The following is an 18,750-nucleotide window of genomic DNA, read 5'->3' as shown; positions in this document are numbered from 1 at the left end:
TCGTAGCTTGGCTCATCTGAGGGTGAAATTATAAGAAGTGCTCTCTAGGGTTCCTAAATAAAATATGGCATTGAGGTCATTTCTTTTGAATTAATCCCTTCTTCTGAAATATAAGAACCTCTCCTGGTTTTAATGGCACTTTGGATTTCCTTACTTTTTGTTCCACTCCCAACCCTAAATAGATGCTGACAAGCTGACACAGTAACATGGAAGAGGGAAAGAAGTTGGAAAGTTCAACTACAAATAAACCTAAAGCCTAACAATGTAAAATAAGAACAATAATAATAATAAAGGTAAAAGATAAAGTAACAAGTTTTTAGTTTTTTGTTTATTCCAAATGATCATCCAGATGTCTGTGACATGTGATGGCAAACACCATAATGGAAGGCCTTTGTCATGCTTAAACTCATCATATATTTTTGCATATGCTGAACAGGCAGTCAGACATGCTGCAACTGTGGGGTAGAAAACAGCATGAACACCATACGGCAGGGGTCTCAAACTCCAGTCCTCGAGGGCCGCTGTCCTGCAACTTTTCCATGTGTCCCTGTTGCAACACACCTAGTAGGTCATTAGCAAGACTACAGAACTTGACTGCATGCTGAGTTGCAATTCAGCCATTTGATTCATGTTACAGCAGCTCATGAGTGAATGAACATGGTGCAATAAAAGTAAGTATTTGTAGAAGTATATGTTTCCAAATACATACATTTACTTAAATTTACTTGAGTAGGTAGGGTTAGGGGTTTCCACCTCAGCATGCAGTCAAGTTCTATACTCTTGCTAATGACCTACTAATTGTATTCAGGTGTGTTGCACCAGGGACACATGGAAAAGTTGCATGACACTGGCCCTTGAGGACTGGAGTTTGAGACCCCTGTCATACAGAATAAGACAGGTGTGGTTGAACTGCATGAAGAAGTTTCTCTTCTCTTCTGGCAGGACAGGAATGTAGCCTTGTCCTGTGAGCCACTGTAAGGATGTACTTAGAGTAGAACTGGACTGTCACCGGCCTCAGGCTCTTCACCCTTTTCAAAGACAAAGCAGTCATTTAGATAAAATATTAGATATTGTTTGCCTGTAAATGCACAAAGAGAATTTAGAAATGTAATTATTGTCAAGGGTGAACAAGCACTGATAGTGTAATCTACAGCTGTGGCCAAACGTTTAGAGAATGAGAAGTGTTGTTTGTTTATTTACAAAGTTTGCTGTTTCAGTGATAGTTGTATATCATATCATATCACTTCAAACAGAGGTGATCCAGTAATGCTGCACTAATGAATTACACTAACTATTCACTTTAGCTAAAGTTATTAAGTCAGCTAAAGAGTTGGGATGCTGTGTAAGACATAAATAAAGCTAAAATACAAAGGTTTGGACACCGTTTTGCATGTTTCCCTACTGTAGGGGTCTCTGCAAGCATACAGAGGGGGTACTCTGAGAGGGTACAAGATGACAACTCTGGAATTCTACTAGAAACAGTCGATCATATTTGTCAAAGCTGAATTCAGGGCAAACTACGCTAAATTAGCGTTTTGAGCTAACAGCTACAATAAGCATAAAAGTTACCGTACAGCTATCATTTGTTAACATGACGCTTGTTCTTATACATGTAATACATTTATTACCAACCTGAGAGTTTATCCGCTGCTCATTCGACATGACGAATGACTTCTGAAGTCTTAATTCAGCTCAAGATGCTGTAGATTCCCGTCAGTAACACTTTCGGTCCGCTAGTAAAACGTAGTTCTATTAATCTGCGCTCGATTACTCTTGAACCGGAACCGGATGTAAGTCCCAAAAACTGAATTTTGGAACTGAAACTGAATGGTGAGAAGTGAATGTGAAATTATTCGAGAGCTAAATTTTTAAAGGATAAAATACAGTTTCAAAGCAAATGAATTCATTTTCAAAATATAAAATTCAATTTCAGTTTAGTGATGATCATTTTCAAACCAATAAATTGAATTTCAAATTAGGCTAATTCATATTCAGTTTTTAAAAGCATTTATTCAAGTTACAATTCAGATTCAATCCAAGCAATTCAAATTCAAATTTAACTTATTCAAATTCAGTTTCTGAGGGCACAGATTTCTGCCCATAGAAAGTAGTTTCAAATAGTAGAATTCATTAAAGCTAAAAAGGCTTGTTTCAGACTGATGAGCTAAGTCAGTCAAGATCAGGACTGTCGTCTCGCTTCTGAATAATCAGGTAAAAAAAGCTTTCTTTATGTAAAGTGTTAAATATTCTCCGTGTTCCCACCCAGATGGAATGAACTGCATGAACAAGGACCACGGCTGCGCCCACATCTGCAGGGAAGCTCCAGGGAAAGGCGGCGTGTCGTGTGAATGCCGTCCTGGCTTTGAGCTGGCCAAAAATCAGAAGGACTGCACATGTATGTATCACATTTGACCTTCACTTACCCAAACCGACACACACAGTGCCCGTGTCATTGTCAACTCACTGACACAGCGTGCCTTTTAAGTCTACATACGTTTTTGCAGAGATGTGTGTTTGTGAATGTTTAGTCGGCAGGCTTGTCGTTGTATTTTACAATTCACATGACAGCAAGGTATTATCACTTTGTTTTATAGACCTGATTTTATTGAGGTGATGTATTAGTGCCACAAAGGATCAAAATGTTCCTGTTATAAACATCTGCAATAGCAATGAATGGACCAATTCCACCGGGCCTCCCGTGGTAAAATATACGGTTGGACATTTAATACCAAAATCAGTTAAGCGTTTCAAGCCAAGCTGAAGGTGCTGAAGGATTCAGTAGAGCGATTTCATGTCCTTTTGCAACTCAATTCCTGTTTCTCACTCCTCACACCTAGAGCCTACAGCCCTGGAATTTTGGGCTGCTGTTTTTGATGGAGGAAAGTGAGCTTTCACTTACAATGTTTGGCAAATCATCTCGCTATACTTTTAGGCAGTGAGTGTTAAGATTTTGAAAGCCTCAAAAAAGCTCTAATGTTTCCCCCACTGTGGTAATATTTCATTAGCGGCAAGGGACCCGGTGCTGTGCTGGCCTGTTGAGCATGGCAGCAGTGGACGGTAGTAAATGAGTGATGAAAGAACTGGCAGACTGCAAAGCCTCCAGCATCACACATACAGACGCACAGACCTCACTTTCCTCTGTCATTCTTATGCCTGTTAATCGCATTTCCAGTTCTCTGTGTTTGATGTTCTTAATCGACACAGGATGAAGAGTCTTAAGGATCTAAGTTTTTCTATTTACACTTGGTTTTCGTGACCTGTGAACACTCGGTTAAAATAGGAGGACCTGAAAATGATGGAAAAATGATAACATAGGAATTCATAGGTGATTGTTTTTATGTTCCAAGGAACAAAAGCTGAAACTGAATTTCTCTGCTGGATACTAAGAACAGACTGTTCCTGAGTACTACAGGAATATGTCTCTTTACTTTCCCTGAACGGTTAATGACCAAACTCAAGCCTTTGGTCTTGTATAGAGTGTATTCAGTGCACGTAAGTAATCACTGTTTGGTCTGTGAAGCTTCATCCAGGTCATCGTAGTCTAAGGAGCTTGGAAAGAAAAGCATCTGGACATTTTTAAGTTTCTTGAAGACATTTCACCTCTCATAACCAAGTGACTAGGTGGAGGATCAATAGGGGGTCCGTGACCCCCTTGGGGACACTCCCATAGGGCTTAAATCTGGGACTCTCCACCAATTGCTCTTAAAACTGAAGAAGCTTCTCGGATGAAACGTCTTCAAGAAACTTAAAAAAGTCCAGACACTTTTCTTTCCAAGCTCCTTGGAAGCAGCCAGGATGGCAATCACCAACACAGTCAGTTCTTCCAGTGCCCTTATAGAGACAAAGCTCCTGTGATAATACTTGCTGCAAATAAGAAGGAGGTACTCTGATGTTATTGTGGAGCCATAAAGTTAGCTTTCCATCCAGGCTGAGGTGGATGAAAGAGTAAAGCATATCAGATCTTAACACAGAGGTTTACTGTTAGTTTCTAAATATTGCTGCATCTGAACGCTGATTGCTGATTTATTATTTGCTGCTGAGGGCCGAGGAACAGAAACCTGACCAAACCCTAACCGCTACTATTTTGGATACTATGAGTGAGCCAGCTTCTGCAGTCTGAACTTGAAACCTGAAACATCGAAGCTGTTTATTACACTAAAGAATTTTCTTCAGAATTTTCCCTGGTGTTGATTTTTTTAAAGGCAGACAAATATTGATGTTTTCTTGTTTTTTGTGTGTATTTGTATTTAAAATGTCCGGTCATTTCAGAAACAGCAACATATAGAAACTGCTATGGAAATGATTTGAACATGATGCTCAGTTTCCTCTCCGTCCGTTAGATCCCGTCTCTCTCTCTCCTCCATGTCTTTATGCTTCAGTATGCGTTTTCTCTCTCTCGCCCTTTCTTCCACCGTAATAACTTTTCGCTCCCTCTCTTTTTTACTTGCTCTCCCTTTTCTGCTACCATCCCATCTAATTCCCACTCAGTGTATTCTCCTCATCCGTTAGCTCTCTCTCTGTCCTCTCACTCACGTCAAGCTGACTTGTTGACCAGCATAAATCTGATTGCGTCTTACAGCACAAATGACCGGAGATCAGTAATGTAAACAAATATAGACAAATAAACAAGTAAATGAACATTGGCACTGTATTATAAACTCTAAAGAGAACGGATGTCTGTGTTATCTTCAGTGACCTGTAACTATGGAAATGGCGGTTGCCAGCACACATGCAACGACACAGACACGGGGCCTGTGTGTGGCTGCCACCAGAAGTATGCCCTACACTCAGACAGCAAGACCTGCATTGGTGAGTGACAGCCACCGTGGCTTCCCAGTTTCTCTACACACACCCGAAGCTCTCACAGCTGCCTGACTGTAACATCTGCTGTATAATGGAAGGCCTCAGACAGTTTTACAGCTTAGAACAAAGAGTAACATGTACGGGGGGTTGGAGTTGGTGAGTCAACAGACAGATCACCTAAAAGTTCTTCCCCCATACTGCCTCAACCTTACCGTACTTAAACTCTGTGAACACGAGAGAGCGAGGAAGCTTTTCACACAGACCTTAAAAAAGACAATGGATTCAAAGCTTTGATGAGAATTTCTACTAATGTTTTGGGCTTCGACAGGAAGGGAACACTACAATACATGTACAGTTAATCATAGTTGGAGACCTGACTGTGACTCATACTTCCAGGACTACTTAAAGCTTTCAGGTCATTTGCCAAACTTACTGTGAATTTATAATATACTCCACTCTTTGGGAATCATATCTGAAAATGTTGTTATCCCAGACTAAATTTTGTTAGCATAGTTAGAACCACTGACACTGTCAATGATGGTTTATATAAATAAGAAATGTGATACTGTAAGATTAAATATGCTTGTGTGAGAGTAAAAGTTCATTCATTATTTAGTCTGAATGCCACACACACACACACACACACGCACACACACACACACACACACGCACACACACACACACACAGTAAGACGAGAGAGAATATAGTGTAACAAATTAAAATAACTGTGTTTTTTTTATATAATTGAAGAAGCACAAATAAATGTTTTTTTTTTCCAAAAACATGTAAAATGCAAATGAAAGATTCAGTGCAATGATTTTCAAACCTGCTCAACTCTGCTACTGTATCCAAGCTTAACTTATTTAGGAGAGCTAAAGTTTGTATTTATTAAGCATGCCAGCAGTAACATGTCCGGACCGAGGAAAGAGTGGTGACATATTTTAAACATATACTGAATAATAATCACATTCATTATATCAGAAGTAATGAGCTCAGTCAGCGAGCAGTAGGGAGCTGTCTCTGCACACACAGATCATTCGTACACATCCTGGTTCTTGCTTAGAGGAGATTCATTTTCATCTCACTAGCTCTCCGATCAGTAAAGCATGAATAAGGCATTCCAGGTATGTGACGCCATTCAGAGCTTTTCCGCCACCTTCTTACTGTTGACTTAAATTTAAGAAACTTTGCTAAACCTGAAAGCAGTTTTCATCACTACAACCCGGCTCTCAGAGCATGTTTATCAGAGCTTGTTGTAGTTTAAGTATATGGGTACAAGTGCTACTGTTACACACATGATCACTTGTATTTTTGATCGTCAGATTACATATTCTAATAATCATCAGGGTCCTCAGTGTATTTAAATAAATGTCGCTACTGTAAGGATTTGCAGTAGGACGTGAAGGTGGCCTCTCATGATTCTCAAACACTTTTCATGGTAAATTCCTGTGTTGGCTAGTTTGGACTGTGAGCTGCGCAGATATTCCAGTGTCTTACAGTACGGAATAAACAAAGTTTTCACTGTTTGCACAAAGGAAATGGCACACTAGATACAGTCCTTAAAATGACCATTCTTGTGTAATATTTGTGAAAATTATTTAATTTTGATGAGTGAATTATTAAGCATAGTTAGTCTTTTCAGTTGCTGTTCTTAGTTATTTAAAGTTTTAAGGAAGAAGCTTCACTTTGGCTCAGAGTAAATGAGAGCAGAGACCATCTGTTCAAGTTAAATTGGTGCACAGGAAAAATGAATCTCTGTGTCTCCTGCTAAAAGAGCTGCTGATCAAAAGGAACGACAACATCCCAGTCAGCTAAAGAAAATAGGACAAAAACCAGGCGTTTATGTGTCTTACGAGACGGGGGTTGACATCCAAAAGCTGGCAGCTCCTCATATTTGGAAAGTTAAGGATAGCAAAATGAGTCTTATGTGGCTGTTTGGAACTCCAGAAAAGGTCAAATTATGTTTCCAGACAGAAATCCTTGGATTATTAGCAATCAAGTTCAGAGCTTCGGATGAGACTGTGTGTGACTGTGGCTCACAAGTGGTTTTTAACTTGTATTTGCACAGCTGAACCTCAGTGAACACAACATGTATACATCAAGGAGAGGTTAAAACCTAAAGTGTGATTTCATATTTAATGTTACGGATGAGCTGATGAGTTTATGGTCAGTCGTGTCTGTGAACACTGGTGAACACATAATTATCTGATGACATTTTGATGGCTGTGTTTGAACACTGGACACACCTGCCTCGCTGTCTCTCAGCCTTAACACTGGAGCAGGTTGCTGTGCTGCTCTTCAGCAGCGCCGGGTTTTGATTGCCACTAACCCTTTTTCCTTCCAGCTGCTCTGAAGAACTGGAACACTCGATGAAGAAAAGGCTGTGAAGAGGAAGCAAAATGAGAGCGGGAACACTTCTCTCCCTCTTTTCCCAGTGTCTTGTGTGTTTTCTCTCTCTCTGTCTGTCTGTCTCTCTCTTCATTTTTTGATCAAAGCAAGGACCCCTCTGTCTGAGTGTCCCAACTGCTTTATGGGCCTACCTTTAACCCCCACCCCCTTTGACCCTTTCTATATAGCGCTACTCCTCTGTTCCTTCTTCCTCCTCCCTCCTCCTGCTTTCTGGTGATAGTACCTGATTGCCTGTCTTGTCTGAGCAACCATGTTCAAACCGAATCAGGTGGACACGGGGATTAATCCTCAGTGCACGAGAGGAAAGAGTGACTATGGGTTGGGGGACCTTTTGTTAGACTCTGTGGTTAAAAATGGAAATCTCAATTGCAGCCTGATCTTAGAGAAAGCTCCCATAAAAGCAAAGCTAACCTCCTCCTCCAGCTCTCTCACTACCTCCTCACCCTCCATCTCCGCACTGAAACGACAAATAACAGACTGGTTAAAAACCAAAGTCGCTGCAACTCCATCCACTTGTACCTGTTCTTGCTCCATACATGTTAACCGAGGAAAAGGGACTTGGAGGGTTCACCCATCCTCACTTTATTACCTGCCATTCCTGCTGCATGCGTCGCTCACATGCCACATCGACCGTATGTCTTTCACTAATCTGTCTGGCTGTTTGTTTGCTTGCTCAGCTGCATAGGAGAGCCTGTAATTCACTTTTGTTCTTTTTTCTTTCAATTTTCTTTCTTTTTTAATTGAAGGACTTTTCTTTTGCTGCTGCTGTTGTTTTTAGCAACACTGGTCCTTCTGTTTCGTCCCCAGTGCATTGGTTTTACCATCTCCTCCTCGCTGTGGTAGTAGAGTGGTTCAATTCTTCCCGCTCCTCATTCTCTGTAGGTCTGGCTCTCTGAAGCAACTCCCCTCTCTATGGGACTTCGACCACCACTTAGTCCCATAGACTCTTTAGGGATGAGTGGCTGGGACCTCTCTCCCTCAACCCCTTCTAAACCTGTCTGACACATCCACATCCACTATGTCTCCCACTCTGACAGATTATTTCACACGAGAGATGGTATGCAGCAGCTCTTGCTTCGGCACTCACACACATTCAAATAACTACATTTTATCCACTAGCTCAGCACCAGAAAAGCCTCCATTCATCCCTGAGTGTGCTTCAGAGAGCCCTCCACTTTGTCCATCATGTGCCTGAGAGGAGAGGGAGAAAATGGTCGCAGGCTGAGGCAGACGTTAATTGCCCCCTTATCTATGCCCCTTTCCCCCATCCCCACCTCATGAGACCGAGCATGTACATCCAAGGCCTGTCCTTTTTGAAGCGAGTGGCGTCCATTCACAGAGATGCTCATTCAGGCCTTAATGGCTCAAGCCCAATAAAAGACCACCTCCCTCTCCTGCCCATCGCCAAACCTACCATCCCCAATGCAGCACATGCATGCCTCTTTAACAGCCATCCGACTGCCTTCTTCCACCCCCACCCCGCCTCCGCTGCCCAGCCTTTGGGAATGTGGTTTTTCCAGCGTTGACTGTTAAAGCCAGTTGTGACATGTGCCATAGACAAACAGGCAACCAGCGCTGCCCCCAGACTACCTCCTCCTGTTTTTTGTTTCTCTGCATGCTCTCCTTACACCCCCTTCAAACCCCATCCCTTCAGACCTCCTTCCTTCATATAGCTCTCCCACTGTGGGGCATGATGGGACTGATGTTTTTCTTCTTTCTCTGCTCTTCTGTGTTTTTCATTCCCTCTCAATCATCTCATCATTGCTCAGTTCTTCAGGCAATTCCTTCCACCCTGTGACCTCTTGTGCATCACTCTTTCTGCTCTTTCTTGTCATCCCTCTCGTCTCTGTGCCCACGTTTAAGGCAGCTCGTCTCGAACATGTTCCACGAGTGACTTCCCCTCCCTCTCTTTCTCGTATCCCTCCATCCTAATGTGAGGAAATCATTGCTGACAAAGCATGGCTGGTCTAAGACAGAAACTCCATCAAAGAAATAAACCCCGATCCCACTGTTCATCCCAACCCCATCCCACCCCTAAAACCCCACACCGCTATCATTAAACAAATCTACTCATATGTGGGCCCTGAAGCTCCTCCCCTTCCCTACCTATTGTCTACCTACCGCTTCATTTTGAAAGCTCCACACTGATACTGATCATTTTCATTTTATTTTGTTTTGTTCTTTTAATTTGCTCTGGGGGTTCATCATTTGTTTGGGGATTAACACTCTAACAGGGATTTTGGCGCCTCTTCATCGCTTCTTGCTTCTTGGCTTTGGTTTTTTGCTCAAACGCCAAGAGGGGCTGAAGGTCTGGTCATTTGGGCTTCTCATTAACCTGCTGCTCACTGTTTGTCCCCTTGTTACTTGTGTTTTAGAGAAAGATGAGGCTGCAATTGAGAGCTCTGAGTTCAATGCCACGTCAGTAGCTGATGTGGACAAGCGGGTGAAACGGCGGCTACTTATGGGTAACTCTTTTCTTCCTCTTTCTATGTGTTGCTATGGCGCTTGTGCTTGTATTCCCGACTCTACTCCTATCCGCGCCCTTCTCCTTCTCCTCTCTAACTAAATTTTATCAAGAGAAAATTGGAAACCCTTCGGGGCTCACTGCATCTACCCCCACAGTCACAATTTTGCTTTATTTTTTTTTCTCATATCTGATGAGATTTAAAAACACGGGTAAAACAAGTCTCACTGAATAACTCTACTTTTCAAACCTCTGGAGGCCTCGAAGGTTTTCTCAGTGACTAACATTTACTTTCCCAGTTATACTCCAAATGTTTTGTTTTCCACTTCCTGTATTTCTGATTACTGATGCTCCAAAACAAAAGGCTTTATAGAAAAATAAAGGTCATAGACCCAACTTTCCCCATGTTGACAGAAGTGTAGCATAAAAGGTTCCAGCTGTACTTAGCAGAACGTTCTCATAACCGTAGCCATCGAAGAGGTAAGAGGCTGTGAAAGGTGCCGGTGAAACTGTGTAGCAGCCAGATCCCTGGTTCACATTGATGGTTCAGTGATGGTTTGTACCACTTTATGAGGATGTTTCCATCTATTCCGCCTTTAAATTTATTGCAGATCAGCGTCTGTGCTATTGGTGAAAATTTTGGAGCCACTAATCTTAATCCCAATTGTAATTAATTCCAAAAACACCAAGGGTGGGCTAAAAACATCAAACTATGATTGAGTTAATGAAGGTTTGGAGCCTATCATCAAGCGTGGTTACTTTAACACCTTTAAAATGACTTTGTAGCACCTCAATCAATCAGACTTTCACCAAATCAAATGGGTGGATCAGTCAAGATGTGCCTTTTCTGAAGCAACACATTTCTACTCTAATTAAATGCATGGGGTCTTTTTGTTTCTCAGACAGGAGTCTAGCAACTTAAAGTCCTGCTGTTACCAAATGTCCTGTATGCTCTGTGGTCCATTAAAACATGTTTCAAACTTACACGAGTTTTCTTTAAGCAGGTTCTGGCCACTGTGGCTTGAAGAAAGGATGGGAAATTGGGTTTCGCAGGCTTCCTCATTCCTCTTTAGCTTTTCTTCCATTTTCTCTCCGCTCCCATTCATCTTTTTACCAAATATTTGATTTGCTCACATTCTAAACCTTGCTTCATCTCTTGTCATATCAGCAAGCCTCCTCTTCTGATTTTGCCCCAAAAGTAGTGTTACAGGTTTGCTGAAAGTCTGTCATGTATGCCACGCTGGAATGGCACAAACCTCCACAGAGAAATACGATTCTGTAAAAAGCAGCCTCTAATTCATTCATGTCATGTGTAATAAATATCTACTCTTTCCTTTTGTGATGCCTAGCTGGTTGTCAACAAGATCTTCCCATTTTAGCTTTTAACCATTAACCATATCGGGTGGACCAATAACAACCATGCAGCAGACTCCCATAAGAGCTGAAATAAGTCGTGTTGGACAGCTCCATGTCCAAAGTCTCTATTGAGACAAGATTTAGCAGGTGACACATGTGTTATCCAAACCAAACTAAATACTAAGAACCCATCTGACGTGACAAGTCAATTCCTGATAATAACTGCTGTTGAATTAAAATTTGACTGACATTGATAAATGCTGATTTGTGCCCTAACATATCATAGAGGGATATTAGCCTGGTCCTAAATATGACCCTACTTCTGTAAAACATTAATACCTCACATGCTTCCTTCAGATCTGTGAGCATAAATATGTATATGTGCTTCCTTAGAGCACAGAGACCTCACCACTGCTGCACTGAAACTGTCTGAGAGCATCAGCATGTTAGATTTGACACTACTATCATTTTTCTCTCTGCTTCTGGGAGAAATGGTGCTGCAGTGTCCACCCTCGTTGTTGCAGATGACACAGTGTTTAAGACTGATCGAGCTGCAGCCGAGGCTCTAATGAAAATGTGCTGCTAAAACGGGCCATAAGGAGAGGGAGAGGGCAAATAGGGAGGAAAGAGACTAGGCTTAAATCATTCTGTGACAGCTCATGGTGTTAATATTGTATGAGTAGCTAAAAGTGGATCAGGTACAGGGGAGACGAGAGCAAAATGTAAAAATAAATAAATAAATGGTGCTACAAGTGAAATCATCACAGTTGATCGTGTGTCATGTGTGTTTATGTGTGTGTTTATCAGTGTTGGGAAGGTTACTTTTAAAATGTATCCCAGTACAGATTACGGATTACAGATTACATGCCCCAAAATGTATTTTGTAACGTATTCTGTTACGTTACTCAATGAGAGTAACTGTAACGGAATACAGTTACTCATATTTTGTATTTTAAATATGTAACGGCGGCACATGTATTCCGTTACTCCCCAACACTGCTGTTTATATACATAGCTCATTAACATGGCCATCGCAGGATCGACAGTGGATCTTGTCGAGTGCTGAGAGGTCATGCCACTGTTCCCTTTTTACAGCAGTGCAGCAGGTCCTAATCCTTTCTGCTTTAGCATGCACAGTTTTATGCTCCCCAGCTTAAATAAATAGAAGATGTGTCCTCCTCTCATGGAAAGAGTTGGCAACAGCAGTCAGTGTTAATATGTAAGGAGTGTAACAGATATGTATGTACAACTGTTTTACCTTTTATTCCTCTTCTCCTGTGGCCTGTTGTAATCCTGACAGCTGAAGCTGGACTCTTCTTCAGTCTGTATCATCTTCCAGCCTCCTCTCAACAATAGCAGTTTTAAAAATGGCTACATCAACAAGTATAAGCATATATATGTTCATGGTCAAATATTAAAATTATGTAAAATATAAATATGCTACAAAATAGCTAGGCTCTACTGGGCTGAGCTAGGCTTTACATGGGGTATTATCATCCCCACACCAGGTGACGTGGACACCAAAGTTTGTGAATGCTACAACTTGAGAACAAGGTGACGTAAGATTTTGTAGTTGATACCTTAGGTGTGTCTGTTAGGAGGCTGAGGGGTAGCACTGGCAGTTGCCAGTATTTTTTAATAAATGGAGCTGGGGGATGATTACTATGTGAGGCTGTCGGGGACTCGAGCCTGTTTTTGGGGGATTAGCTCACATTCCAGCAACAAACAGTGCTCTAAGAAACATAACAAGCCTTTAAAATGTGCACAAATACACAAGACACAAGGAAAAAGATGTGACCCCTGTTAACCACACTGGCAAAAGCAGTTCTGGATGCTTAGCAATGAGGAGACCATTTTTAACTTTACCCGGAGCAGCCATACTAAATGGCGTGTTTTAGGCTACTGACACATTTCAACAATAGACGTGTCACTTCCAGAATTCTAAATTTACATTTTTTAAAAGAATTCTGACCAGAGGCATCACTTAAGTTTGAATGTTTGAATGAAACCTCTATAATTTGTATATATCACTTTCTTGGGGTCTTTAGAGTCCATATCTGATGTATGGAAGTGAAACTGAATAATCAAAGGGAGCAGCTGTGCACATCGCAGGGTCTTCTTGTAATTGACTAAGTAAATGAATATAACCGCTTCATGTAAAGTTTATTTTTTACCCCTTACAACAATCCTACAACAAGACTCTTCATCAACTGTAATGCTTGGTACACTGCTTGTGCACACAAGCAACCAGCAATCAGGAAGACGCTGCAGTAGATGAAAGCAAAATTTCAATCAGTGTTAATGTGTGCACTTTAGAGGCGTGAACTGACAGATTTTGTTACTTTTAACAAGGTCAGACATGAGAAAGTGAATGAGGTTATTTTTGCAGGGCGATCTTTGAGCATCATTGAAATCACCATATGACGACCTCTGTTTTAATCAAGGCAGCCGTCTACACTGAACTGCTCACATTTAATTTATGTTACATACTCACCGCAGAGCCCACAGCTGAAATATAATCTTCAGGTCTACTTTTCTGCATGTTGAACTCAAGACTACAGCGAGTATTTGTTTGGTAGCAAGCACTGTCATAAACTTTCAGCAAGCACCAGTGAAAGCCTGTCTCTCTTTTCTTTGCATCCACCCTCCATCATAGAAAATAAAAATAAAATACAAAGAATGGATTATTGCTACATGTCCCACCACTCACTCTCAAATAAACCTGAAAGAAGTATTTGGAGTTATAGGCTTGGAGAGGAAAGTATGAGGGGCTTGTGCAGGACGTCAGTCGGGCCCGGCATTTCATCAATACTCCCGAGCTCAGCCTGGCCCTGGGGCTGGGTTGGGCTGGGCGTGGCGATAGAGAGGCTCACCCTCAGCTAATGACAGGGCCCACTGTACTCAGTATAAATCACCCTGACCCATAAACAACATCTCCACACACTGACTGGCACATACACTTTTACTGTACACACCTATGCAGATACACTGACCTCAACGCAATAGACATTTGTGAGACACACACTTGACAGAGGCCTGAGTCTGGGACAGGGCTCTGCTGTGTCTTGCCTGGATGTCGAGGTATCTCTCCTTCCAGTCTTTGCTATATTTTTGCAGCACACCAACTGCAAAACTGCCAGCTGTCATTCTGAAATGCTTCATTTGAGCCAGACTTTTACATTTGAAATCATTTTGCATTCTTGCTTGGAAACTTTTCCAGCAAGAGAAATGGGCATTAAAAGGATGATGAATGCAGAGTGACAAACACATACGGACCAGAAAGCACAGATTATGGGATGGTGGCGTGAGACTGATGTTGTTTGGCGCTGCATGAGGGAAAACAAACAAATGTACAAATACCTTCCTGTTTCCTGATAGCAAACATCAGCCATCTTGGCTCAGATGTGTTTGTGACTCTGCATTCTGAAAGGGCATTATGCTAATGCACTGACCTTTAGATGTGGATGTGTTTGCCTGACTGAATAGGCCTTTCCTACTTTGCTCTTTACTTCACTCGGGCACACAATCTCCTAGCATTTTAATTAAAGGAAAAGCTGCCAAAAGAAAGGGGGTGGGGGGCATCCCTGCCAACGCTATTTAAGGTCCAGAGTGTCATCTTCTTAGGAATTAAATAAATTAGATTGGATGTTTTTGAGATGTTTGTTTGTTTCCTTAAATTTGTTATTATACTATATTCTAGTATTCCTTACAGAAATACTTTGGTACGATTTTCTCTGGATGTCAGTCAACTCCACCAGAAGCAGAACAGATACAAAGCCAATCTTCCTTATTAGGTGTAGTTTTAATCAGTTCCTCTGGATGTCAAATTTCAGCCTCTTCAGCACTTCTGCAGGCCCATTGAGCAGGTTTGTGTTGAGCTTTGCTAAAGCAACAGCAGCTGGGCAGGTAAGCCAGAGTCACCATGGACTTGTGTTTGTTTAGGATTAGCTCAGGGAATACTTATCTCCACCAGATACAAGAACATTTTTCTCTAGGAAAATATACACTTGAGCTCTGATGAATGTCTTCTAGACTTACAGCACTCAATCCACTAACTTTATTTTTCATCTACTGACCCTTGTGTTTTCTTGTCACTTTTGGAAACAGGACCAATCTCAGAGCTCTTCACACTCCTCAGTGGAATTTGTCTTGTTGTATTGATACATTGTTTATAATAAATCTTGACGTGTGTATACTACCAAGTGTTGTAAATGAATATATAAAACTCTTCCATTCATAAAAACTGCAGTTGTCATAGAATTCATCTGTGTGTTGACAAAGCTACATGAGACGAGAATACAGTTTACTGTGCTGCCATTTCATACTGTATTCTTCTACCGCATGAAGCTTCGTCTCAACCTGTGTCAGGTGTCAGAAACACCTTTTTCATGTTTTCAAAGGTAGGGCTCACATGGTAATAAGCCCTCTTTCCTTTCTCCCATCTCTGCCCTGCCGTCTGCAGAGACCTGTGCCGTCAACAACGGCGGCTGCGACAGGACGTGTAAAGACACAGCTACGGGGGTGCGTTGCAGCTGCCCTGTGGGATTCACCCTCCAGCCTGATGGCAAAACATGCAAAGGTCAGTAAAGAGAAGATAGTGTGTGAATATACATGTGTGTGACTTATGTGAGTGGAAAGGGTTAGTTTTACACGGTTCACACGACTGCTTTCTGAGTGATCCACAGCCAAACTCTGGCCTCACCATCCGCTTCACTTCGATCTGCACAAAGCTTCGTTCGTGGTCATTTGCTGTGCTGCTGCTTGTTATTGGTTTTGCAGTTGAGCATTTCTCCACCTCTGGGAGCCGAACTATGACGTCAATGACGGTGGTCCGAGGAGAAGATGCTGCAGCGTGGGCCTTAACAATCCAAACACATTATTACAGCCTTTTGACTTTCCTCTAAACAAACAACCTTGTGGAGTAAGGCAGACCTGTGGGTCTGTGGCTGGGTTGGAGCCCAGTCCCACACAAGTCTTTATTTTTGTCAGGGCTGGACAAAGAAGCAACAAGAGGGCTTCAAGGTTTTCTGTTTTTGAACTTTTCAAATGCATAAAGAGGTTATAAAGAGCAGAATAGCGGTCCCAAACAATCTGAGAATGTGTCATCAGCTCTCATTTTAAAGACTGCATTCATACGTCCAGCAGTGCAGAGCAGGCCACTTCTGTTTGTTCGTCTTCAGTTGGTGGAAGAACCCCAGAGGGTAGGGGCTTCTCTCTGCTCAGCTCCTTAGGACCTTTCATTCAATTCAATTTTTATAGAGCCAAATCACAACAACAGTCGCCTCGAGGCGCCTAATATTGTAAGATATGGGTGGGTTTTTATAATCGATTTATCGATTAAAATCGATTCTGGCTTGGATAACGTAAAATCGATTCATTAAAATCCTGAATCGATTTTTTAATATAAATTTATTTTGCCCGAAATGCCAGAATCTCAGGTGAAATCTCACAAAATTTCAACAACCACCAAACAGCTAAGACAGTAAATGAGAGCAGGAACACGGATTCTGCACAAAGACTTAAACACACAGCGCGACCTGCAGATCAGAATCAGTGAGATGTCGCCTTTCTCACAGTCGGGGCTGAAAGCCGACAGCTCGCTGATTCTGATCTGTCGGCGGGTCGCGCTTTGTGTTCCCTTTATGCGCCGATTCTAAAGCTGTTAGTTTGATGTCTCTCCAAACAATATTGACCGAACCAGCAGCAAAAGAAGATCCAAACTACGCTTCACATAAACATCGTCATGAATTCACTCTGACTTTTACTGTTTTGCTTCGACCACGATGCACAGCTCTCTCTCTCTCTCTCTCTTCAAGAACGGTTTCCCGTCTAAAAATCTGTTTTCTGCATTATTCGCTTGCTTGTTACGCACAAGTCTACCGTAGTTTACAGCGCTGTCGGCCGCTGTTTTTTTTCCCCTTTTACATTCTTCCGAAAAGAAAACCTGATTTCTGCTGTTCAATACTGAACAAATTTAAACTGGTGAAGGTTTGCAAAAAACTGCTAATTCATAAAAACATCTCTTTGGAAAAGCAATCCAAGTGTTTGTCAGCTGGTTCTAAATCAAGGCAAGTTCGACAAGCAGCGTATGTCATTTTGTGTTGAATCGCCATCCTGTTACAGTTTGTGGAGGAATTTCTTTTTTATTTTAGATCTGTGAGGGTCTGGCTCGACTGAATTTAAGTGATTAGTGTGAATTTCTGTTTAATGTGAATTAGTGTGGATGTATTCTGCCCTGGCTGTGTGCAGGCAGGAAGAGAGGACCCAAAATGCAGGACTCACAGAGGCAGAAGTAATTCAGATTCATACTGAATTCAGTAATTCAGTAACTAAACTGGGAATATGGAACAAACTAAACAGGTAGACAGGCTGGCAAACAGAACACACGGTGAAAGAGAGGGTACGACGCGACAACGAGCAGGGGAAGACGCAGACACTAAATACAAGAGGTGAACAGAGCTAAGAGGAAACAGCTGGGAGACACGGCTGACGCTGATTACACTGACGAGACAGGGAGAGCACAAAGCTGAACGCACAGACATAAGGCACAGACCTACAAAATAAAACAGGAAGTACACGACGAGCGATCCAGACGAGACAGAACTTACCAGACGCAGACTCATGAGCAGACAGAATAACACCATGCACAGACAGAAGGAACACAGAGAAGAGGATAAACACTGGGAAACCAAATAACAAAACCTAACACCAGGAACTCAGGAAGTACTGCCAAAACTAGGAAGCTGAAATACTAGGACAGAACCCAAAACAAACAGTCATACTTTGTAATGAAATCAAAAGTAAAAGTACAAAACCAAAAACGCTGGGTCACCGACCCAGGACCGGGACATATTCAGCAATAGGTTTGCAATTTTTTGCAGTTTATCACAGTCAAACTTCATATTATCATGAACAGACCTAGTCCCACATCGCCAAAATATTTCAACAAAGCAACAAGTAAAGCAAACAATATAATATCACGTCAGCTTCACATGGAATCATCTCCTTCTGTTACAAACCACCTCTGATACTCATCTCTATTCCACCCTGCCTGCACTCTCTTCTTCACCCACCTGTCCTATGCAGTGTCCACTGCTGTTGATTCTCTGTGTTCAAACTCATTGCCACTACTCCTCACTCTTATACTTCATTCTCACATTCTGTCGGCCTCTGTTGACTTTCCTCTTTTCTCCAAAGCATCCCTCCACCTCTCCAGACTCTCTGTAGCCTGTTCCCTACTTTCACTACAGATCACAATGTCATCTGCAAACATCACAGCTTGTCACAGAGACTCCTGCCTGACCTCGTTTGTCCCGTCCATCACCATTGCAAACAAAAAGGGACTCAGAGCTGATCCCTCATGTAATCACACACCCACTCTGAAACCATCTGTCACTCCTACCATCCCAGCCTCACATGCTTCTCTGCCACTTCCTGACCACAGTTCCTCTCTTGGCACCCACAGAGACACAGTGCAACTCCTGTGTTTCTCCATCAACACTCTTTCTCAGCTTCTACCATTTAGTTCTTTACCTTCTCTCACTTCCTCAATTTGATTTTCAAAGTCATCCCACACAATGCCATCCAGTGCGGCCTAGTTACATTCTTCTCTGTGTGCACCTTCCTCTAATTTTATATGTTATGCTATGTCGATTCCTCTTCTTAAAGTGTTCAACAGCCATTTCCATCCTTTTTGCAAATTCCAGTACCGTTGGCA

At 42.0% G+C, this 18,750-nt stretch overlaps 1 protein-coding gene across 2 annotated transcripts in view; it reads left to right on the top strand.

Annotated features, from left to right (window-relative positions):
- The window catches only part of scube1 (signal peptide, CUB domain, EGF-like 1), a 120,735-nt gene that overhangs the window by 66,285 nt on the left and 35,700 nt on the right, over window positions 1–18,750 (top strand). The window contains exons 5-8 of one of the 2 annotated variants that reach the window (XM_084909491.1): window positions 2,267–2,395; window positions 4,693–4,809; window positions 9,589–9,678; window positions 15,496–15,612. In XM_084909491.1, coding sequence (XP_084765617.1) covers window positions 2,267–2,395; window positions 4,693–4,809; window positions 9,589–9,678; window positions 15,496–15,612 — 453 coding nt within the window. The remainder of the gene's footprint in view (window positions 1–2,266; window positions 2,396–4,692; window positions 4,810–9,588; window positions 9,679–15,495; window positions 15,613–18,750) is intronic. The other variant, XM_084909492.1, reaches the window with a different exon arrangement.

The sequence above is a fragment of the Perissodus microlepis genome, chromosome 17 (genome assembly GCF_051167445.1).
Source record: "Perissodus microlepis isolate ML-2025 ecotype Zambia chromosome 17, ASM5116744v1, whole genome shotgun sequence".
Taxonomy (NCBI): Eukaryota; Metazoa; Chordata; class Actinopteri; order Cichliformes; family Cichlidae; genus Perissodus; species Perissodus microlepis.
This window is presented reverse-complemented; position numbering and strand designations above follow the sequence as displayed.